The following is an 8,697-nucleotide window of genomic DNA, read 5'->3' as shown; positions in this document are numbered from 1 at the left end:
ATATGGTTGTTATGAAATGCTCATATGGCTAACCTTTTGGTTAACTATTGTTGAACCAACAATGTACACGTTTGGGTACGGTTAACAAACCTAGAAGCGTGCATTTCATTTGTGTATAAAAAGCTAAGTTTTAGATCTAACGGTTGAGAAATATTAGCTTGAATCTAAATCAGGTTTTCATCTAACGATGGATATTGTTTGCTTTGTGACCAAGGCGAAACCTTGATTTGAAAGACTATATAAGGAGACATCTAGTATTGTGCAAAACTAATCCCCACACTTCACGTGTGATACTAGTTTGCGTGCTAGAGTCGTTTCACTTTTAACCTTTGGTTTTCTTCTTCTAAAACCAAGTTAACGATTTAAAGACTTCATCGGGATTGTGAAGCCAGACCGATACTACTTTTATCGTAGTTGTGTGATCTGATCTTGCATCTTCTATCGTACGAGTACAATCAGATTGATTGGCATGAGATTAATATCTCCGATAGGCAAGATATAAAAAGTAGTCACAAACATCTTCGTCTCATTGTTTGTGATTCCGCAACATCTTATTTCACTACCATACGATTAAGATTGTTGTGAGATGATTGATTTATCTAGGCTGTTCTTGGGTAATATAAGACCGGATTATCAATTGGTTCCTGTTCACCTTGATTATTATCAAAAGACGGAACAAAAACTTTAGGGTTTTTCTGTGGGAGACAGATTGATCCTTTGATAGACTTATCTGTGTGAGACAGATTTGTTTATTGTCAAAGTCTGCGATTTTGGGTCGTAGCAACTCTTAGTTGTGGGTGAGATCAGCTAAGGGAATCAAGTGCGCAGTATCCTGCTGGGATCAGAGGCGTAGGGAGTACAACTGTACCTTGGATCAGTGGGAGACTGATTGGGTTTCAACTACAGTCCAGTCCGAAGTTAGCTTGGAGTAAGCTAGTGTCTGTAGCGGCTTAATACAGTGTGTGTTCAATCTGGACTAGGTCCCTGGGTTTTTCTACATTTGCGGTTTCCTCGTTAACAAAATTTCTGGTGTCTGTGTTATTTCAGTTTCCGCATTATATTTTTTTATCTTTATAATTGAAATAATACAGGTTGTGCGTTAGATCATCAATTAGAGTAATCCAACCTTTGGTTGTTGATTGTCATTGATTGATCCTTGGATATTGGTCTTTGGTACCATCCAAGTTATTTCTTGTATTTGATTAGTACTCGCAGTTTCTGTTTGAGGAAATCAAATCAAGAGAGAGAGATATAAACTCGTTGATGTACTTTTAATTGATTGAGTCTTGTTGATTCTCTTTAAAGTATATTCGAGTTTGTCCATACAGATTGCTAAGCGAAATATTTGGTGGTGTTCTTAGACCCCCGCTTTTTCAACTAGGGCTTGCACAAAGCCGGTCCCACACGTTTTCCTAATTTTGACCTAATTTGCGCAATTACTCATATTGGGTCCAAGCTCTTTCCAAACAACTTGGGATTTTCCCAATCGAACATCAGCTGGTCCCGCACCCTCAAGGGCCGGTTCCATGCCTCTTAAAATCAACATAAAGTATTCCAACACAATACTAAGCTTCATTGTATTTCACCAACAGCCAGAGAACACATGAAAGCATCTTATTCAGCTAAACTTATTGAGTTACTATTACTAAAAGCTACAATCACCATTTATACATACAGATAGTTGATCACGAAAGAAGTACTTGACTAAACTCAGTAACCTAGCACAATTTGGAACCAAATAGATTCTGCAACTATGGATGCTACTTTTCTAAAGATTAAGGGGATAAGCCGTGTTCTTTGTGACCCCAAACTGAACCTTCTCTTAGGAGACATAAATTGGCAAGTATTGCTAATGGTGACATAGCCTAATATACAAAAGTTGCAAACCTTGAAAGGAAAAAACGGAAAAGTTGACGGAAGGGATGTTTTCCCATTACCATCGATATTAATTGGCCCTTTTAATCGTGCAGAAACCCAGGATCCCCTCCCTCCCGGTTGTAAGACTGATTGCACTGTGGCATAGAAATCTCTAAGTGTTGCGCTTGACTTTCCACCAAGATATTACTCCACTTTCCTGGAAGTAGCCAGCAAAGACCTACACACAACAGGAAAAAAAAAACAAATCAGTGGAATTCCAAATATAGAAGAAAACTAAAGTAGGTAACCCAATAAAATTTCTTCTTCCTACAGGCTACAGTCAATTATTCATGCTCAAGAAAACGTAATTCGGGAGACTAACTCCAAATATATATCAGCAGGAAACTTCCTTCTTTCCATACAAAAACATAAAAAATTGGACCATATTGGCTTTCTCCTGTTTACTTCATCTGCTTCCATCACTTTCACAAGAGACTTTCCATGCATCACCAGCAACCGCTCTTTCCTTTAAAATTCCATACTTAGATTGCTTCAGCTGCCTATATAAACCCAATACTCCTCCGAACAAACCCATTCTTTCCTTATTCTTTCTAACAAAGCCATAACTTAACTTCATTGTTCCCTAAAATCATATAAATTTATTCAATTACCTAAAAATCAACATAAAGTATTCCAACACAATACTAAGCTTCATTGTACTTCACCAACAGCCAGAGAACACATGGAAGCATCTTATTCAGCTAAATTTACTAAAAGCTACAATCACCATTTATACATACAGATAGTTGATCACGAATGAAGTACTTAACTAAATTCAGTAGCCTAGCACAATTTGGAACCAAATAGATTCTATAGTGCAACTATGGATGCTACTTTTCTAAAGCAAATCCATGCATCTACTCATCCGTTTCTGTTTGCATAAGAGAATTTGCATTTACTTAAGTCTGCATCACATCCTCTAATGCATTTAGTTTAATGAAACAAAAACATGTAACGTTAACATAAAAACAATCATTGTTACCTTGCCAAACAAGGGTTATGAACAGGTGACCCAACTTGGTGACAACTAACAGAAGTGGTTATTACATTTGTTTTGTATGCTCAACTTAGAGGATAAGATTCTAAGGTGGCATGCAAGGTACTTATGAGAGTGTAAAGGAAATGCAAACAATCATTGAAGTTGGAATACTAGGTTTCATTTGAGCTAGTAAAGTCCTGCATTGAATGTGAATAGCCCGAAGTATTCATTATCCTCTTAAATGATGTAATGCAAGGCAGGTCATGGTGTTTAAATTCGGATTTTCTAAGGTTAGTGGATTTCTTCAAACAACATTACTATAAGAAATAACATGTTCATGAGAAAAAAGACGCTCGTCAGAATAATCACAACCACACAAAGCAAGAATAAGCCCATACAAGTACACATACAATCTTGACAAACCATTATATAGAAGTTGTTGAATGTAAGATTCTCATATCACAGCATATACAACGGTTAAAAGCATAGATAAAAATATGTGAATATCCAATAGGTACGGGTGAACTTATCCAATCAAAAGGATATCCCAATTACTCTCTGCCAAAGTAATTCTGTCACAGATCCTTATGTAGGCAGAGTTGAGGTATCTTGCCTTAAACACCAAAAAAGCTAATCTAAGACTAACAGCTAAACTCAGCAGTATTAGACAAACCAAGCATGTTTACGGATTATCTCCAAAAATCTACTGTCTTTATCCAAAAGCATCACCACATATCTATACAATGAAAAAGTTCTGCCTGCTAGAGTTTGTTATTTGTATCTTATATCATTCACTTATGAATGGGATAAAAATGCCTTTTCAATTCAAACAGCTGCTTTCATATTATTATACTCATCAAATTCACAACTTAAAATCACACACTAATCTCAAAATGATAGCATTTATGAAGTGATGCTAAGAAGTAGGAACCAAACATTATATGTCTAAGAACCACAGAGAAAGCTATCAGTTTGCATGATTTTCCTGCATATACTTCAACATCATTTTTGTACAAAATATTTGGAATTAACACAGCATTTTAGGTTAATTAAAAGCTAACAGTAATTCAAATTGGCAATTAAGTTTTGTTCAGAAAAGACTTGATGTTATCTAATTCCTGTAAGAGCTAAAAATCAGAAGGAAACATACCGCTATATCTTCGTTTAGAGATCTATTTCTTCCTTGTTTTCTGTTGGAGAAAGATCACTGGTTTCTTGTTCCCCACAAGATGTTACTCTTTCACTTGAATCCATAAGTTTCGTATCTTCTTCCCCTAATGCTTTCAGTGACACTAAGGTGTTCTTGTGAGGGACTCCAGATTTAAAATTCTTTCCAACATTCCCAAGCATTCTTGAAGATGAAGCTTTTGGAGCGTAAAGATAGACATTTCTTTCACGATGATCATAACATAGAAGCCCACCACTCTTTGTAAAGGAGAATGGTTTGCCATTGATATTACTGAACTCTTTACTCCAAATCGCATCATGACTATTTTTATTCTTCTTTAAAACCCATATGTCAAAAATTTGATCATTGTGACAACACGCACATAAAAAAAAACCCTAGAGCCTGCAGTCCAACAACAATTAGCTGATTACCAGCTTGTAGTTGTGGCAAAAAAGGGAGTGATGGAAGTTCTCGAAACTCCTCATCAGCCAAATCAAAGGCAACAATGGTTCCTTTGCCATCCACCCAATGAATAGCTCCATTCGCAAAAACACCACGTGGACTAAAAGACATCGCATCATAGTCCATCTTTCTACCATTTCTCCATCCAATGCCACAGCCAAGAGTGTACACCTGAATAATTCCATAATTTGGGTCTCTTCTGTCACTAAAATTTCTAACAGCTATGTACTCATTGGTCGAAGGACTGTAGCCAAACCCATTTAACAAGGCTTTCCCTTCAGTTTTTGGAAGGGCAATGTACTCTCTGGTGATGGGATTACAGATGTAAGCAGGTTGCGGGTTATAATTCTCAAGGAATGCATTTAAACAGATTAAACCATTGCATGAATGAAGGATATCATATATTCCAAACAGAGGTCTTACATTGATCCTTGTTGTTCTAGTAAAATGGTTTAAATTTTCATCATACTCAGTATAGTAAAACGGTTCTACTTCTTCACCAGACCATTTTGTATACAAAATCAAACTCAACTTACCTGAAGAATCATCGGAATCGAGACCATTGAGATGATTCAAGTGCCTTTGTGAGAAGGATGGGTGTTGAACAACATCTCTCCATGATTTTGACACCGATTTGCACACGAGAATAGATTCTGCTGGTACACGGGATAAAATTTCCAAAATGATTTCGAATGGGAGCATATTGAAATTTCCCATTGTGTTGAGGAGAAGGGATTTTCAGAGCAACCCTAGTTTAGGGTTTGAAGGAGGAAGTTTTTTCTTTTCTTTTTTTTCTTTTTGTTGCAGTTTGCGGAGACAAAATCAAATTGATGTTTGAAAAACGGATCCCGACACGAGTCGCGTGTTGATATCTGTAACCGTATTTGAGTAACATAAAAATGAGAATATTTGGATAAAGTAGGGGGTAAATAATACCCGAAAATACTCCCTATACCCGCCTCAGCTTGTCTATACCCAAATGAGCTCAAAGCCTGCAGCCCGTTATGACTCGTCTGGGCTGGGCTGGTTAATTTAAATGAGTGGGTTCGGGTTCTCCCTAAAGTTTAATAGCCTGGCTCGGTACCTACTCTAACAGCTCGGCCTAGTATCTGTTAAAAATTTTCTAGAATTTTTGTTCTAATGTTAGAGCAAATTGTTGTGTGTTTTGGTTCAATTCTGGATTAAAATTCTTATCTTTAATTTTATTTTACATTTAGAAGATTAATTATTTAAGATTATTTTAACTTATAGTTCATTCAATCTCCAAATTATGAATTATCGGTTATTACAGAATTTTGAAAATTCAAAAATCCCGAATCCTGTTTGGCCTGGCCTGGCCTGATTATAGAATGGGCTTTGAGCAAGTTTTGGACCTCAAAATAAGTGTTTCCAACTGGCCTGCCCGGCTTGACAGGCTTTTTGGATAGCTAATTATGAGGCCTGTCAGGCCTAGCCTGCAGTAAGAAACAGGCCGGGCTGCCCGCCCTGTCCCAATATAAAACCCTAGGATAAAGTTTCAGAGTTTGAGATTATTTTTTTTATTAGAAGAGAGCAAATATAATTGAAAAACAAAAATGTCAGGTCACCAAGAGTGACAACAAAGTTACAAAAAGAAGGAAAAAAAAAGGAAAGCAACTTTCCCACGGAGGAGCAAACTCAACATACTCTTAAACAAAAAAATTGAACAATAATCTACCAAAGAACCTTCACAAACAAGAAACCTAGAAGTTATGACTGCCGAAAACGATTCAACCTTCAAAATCCCAATTTTTACCTTGAAACAAGCATTTGACAATATCAATTTCCTCATTATTGTTTGTTTTGGAGTCAAAATATCTCATACAATCATCATCATCAATCAGAGATGGACCTCTATTGAGATTCTGCATTTCCAAAAGATTTTACACAAGGCCTGAGATAATTTTTCTAAACATGTTAGTAATAATAAAATTATTAGAGCATTGCTCGGTCGAACTCACAAGTGTTGCTATCTCAAGTTTGTTGTCAATACTGTATCTTGATTTCTAGTCTACAATTAGTTAAGTCTCGGACTAGGATAGAAATGTAGCTGAGATACAGTGTATCACGGTAGTCATTATTGCGTTCTACCGTTTTAATGAGAACATCACTCGAAGCTTTTGGAGAACTTCATTAACAAAAGGTAAGTGAAGACTAAACCACCTATATGTCAAGTTATATTAACTTTTCTATCATTTGAGATGATGTCGCATAACTAATTAGACTATTATGCATATATAAGAATTTCGAGTCAAGATTTATCTTGGTAATTTGTTCTCGAAATATAATGACTAAGCTTAATGAACATTTGTTCATATTTTATGAATTTCGATTAAGGACAATTTATTTTTCGAAATCAAAATCATGATTCAAGTTTATTATTCGGAAATAGCCTGGAACAGTGATACGTGTCATTGATGTTATTCAGGAATGTTTCGAATCAATTTAGAGAGAAATATAAAACTACTATAGATTCAGATACAAGACAATATGGTATCAGTCTTACTGGGGAAACTGTTACAAGTATGAACCCGTATTGCATGTACTCGTACACGTAGCGGAGTAGCTATACATATCGACTTATAGATTTTGTGGTATGCATATTCTTGTGAATATCATATGAAAATCTGTTTGGCTCGTGAACCGGATCGGTATGCATACTCGTATGCAAACCATTTTTGAACCGTGGTTACAGAACCAAGTTTAGTTTCCAAACCGATACGAAAACTGAAACAATTTTGTGTTCCTGAACTCGGAAGCGTTTCCCAACGGTACACAAACCGATTTAGTTTTGTGAACTCCGGAATCAACGACAGTCTTAAGGTTAACCGGTACGCAAACTTAAGAAGTTCTGTGAACTATGGAACTCGGTTTTGTTAAATGTTTACAAACCGGTACGTGTACTATGACTGAACCGGCTCACGAACTGTTATATATTTGTACCTTGTTCTTCTACTAATCATGTTTCTTATTTTTTCAAGTGGGTTTAAATTTTTTCTACGAGATAATTAACATTTGATTAATTCTCTAAAAACACTAGACTTATTTGATCACATGTTTGTGACTCAGAGGAAATGTCTTATGTGTTTATGAAAATCAACATTAAGCTTTTAAGCTCAACCGGCTAGTTTCGGCTAACCATGTTGAACATAGTCTTTGTACACGGTCCGGTTACGGTTTTACCTAACCAGAGTGTATATATTTTTTATGTGAATTAAGTTCAAAAATTCATCTAACGGTGGATATTGTTTGTTTGATTCCAAATCTATCTTAGCTTAAACCTAAAGCAACAAGTGTATAAAATGGGAACTTTAAGCAATTGGGATCTTTGAATCCCCACACTATGTTTTGGTGTGTCCTAGTTGTATCTAGAGTCATCCTCTTCCTAACCCTTTTTAGGGTTTGGCGACTACAAAGTGTTCATAGGGATTCGTGAAGCCAGGTCTAGTTATATTTCCATGATAACTCGTGTATCATGTATTTTGATCGAATGTTGAGATACTCACTCAAGATAGATAGATATCATCAAAGTTATCTTCGTCTCAAAATTTGTTGATTCCATGGGTTTTATACTTGTGAAGTGAATAATAATTTAGGATGTACTTCAGATTGTATAAGTCCGGATTTTGGGGTTAGATAGACTTTGTCTATTGCTATCGATTTCCACACCTTTGATCAAACTTTTGATTGTAAAAGGAAATCAATTATATAGGCTAAATCTGTGAGAGGCGGATTTGGTTTAAAGTCTTCAATTAAGTTGAAGCAACTCTCAGTTGGTGTGACGTCAGCTAAGGGAATCAATTGCACGGAGTCCTGCTGGGATTCAAGAGGCGTAAGTAGCGCCACTGTACCTTGATCGGTGGGATACCTTTTAAGGCTCAACTACATTCTAGTCTGAAATCAATTGGTAGTAGGCTACCGTCTGTAGATGATAGACACATTTATGTGTCTTATATATCTCAATTGTATATATTGTTAGTGCTTGATTTTTACTTATTTGGTTGTTTTATGCTTTTGTAGGTGTTTTTGGAATAATAAGCTTTTACGGCGAAATGGCTCAAAATGTGGCATTTGGACCTCCGTTGATAACGTACCGGAAGCGCCCCAGAAGTGTACCGGAAGTACCCCAGAAATACCCCGAAAAAGTGCGGAA

General features: G+C 36.3%; 1 protein-coding gene across 1 annotated transcript; it reads right to left on the bottom strand.

Moving 5' to 3' along the window:
* Positions 1-1,601: 1,601 nt before the first annotated feature.
* LOC113362134 (F-box protein At5g18160-like) lies at positions 1,602-5,365 on the bottom strand. Its single transcript, XM_026605111.1, has 2 exons — positions 5,063-5,365; positions 1,602-2,095 (listed from the first exon to the last, which is right to left on the bottom strand). Exons 1-2 carry the CDS (start codon positions 5,241-5,243, stop codon positions 1,959-1,961), a joined length of 318 nt encoding a protein of 105 aa, XP_026460896.1. The 5' UTR covers positions 5,244-5,365; the 3' UTR covers positions 1,602-1,958.
* Between the last annotated feature and the right edge of the window lie 3,332 nt (positions 5,366-8,697).

This window comes from Papaver somniferum, chromosome 3, assembly GCF_003573695.1.
Source record: "Papaver somniferum cultivar HN1 chromosome 3, ASM357369v1, whole genome shotgun sequence".
Taxonomy (NCBI): domain Eukaryota; kingdom Viridiplantae; phylum Streptophyta; class Magnoliopsida; order Ranunculales; family Papaveraceae; genus Papaver; species Papaver somniferum.
The sequence above is the reverse complement of the archived record's forward strand: the minus strand, read 5'-3'. Positions and strand labels throughout refer to the sequence as shown.

Bases quoted from the DNA above. Each gene is read 5' to 3' on its own strand.
- LOC113362134 (XM_026605111.1), bottom strand. From the start codon at position 5,243: ATGGGAAATTTCAATATGCTCCCATTCGAAATCATTTTGGAAATTTTA. The intron at 2,096-5,062 runs GTAAGTTGAGTT...TGTTGTGTGTAG, and splicing joins CGATTCCGATGATTCTTCAG to GTCTTTGCTGGCTACTTCCA.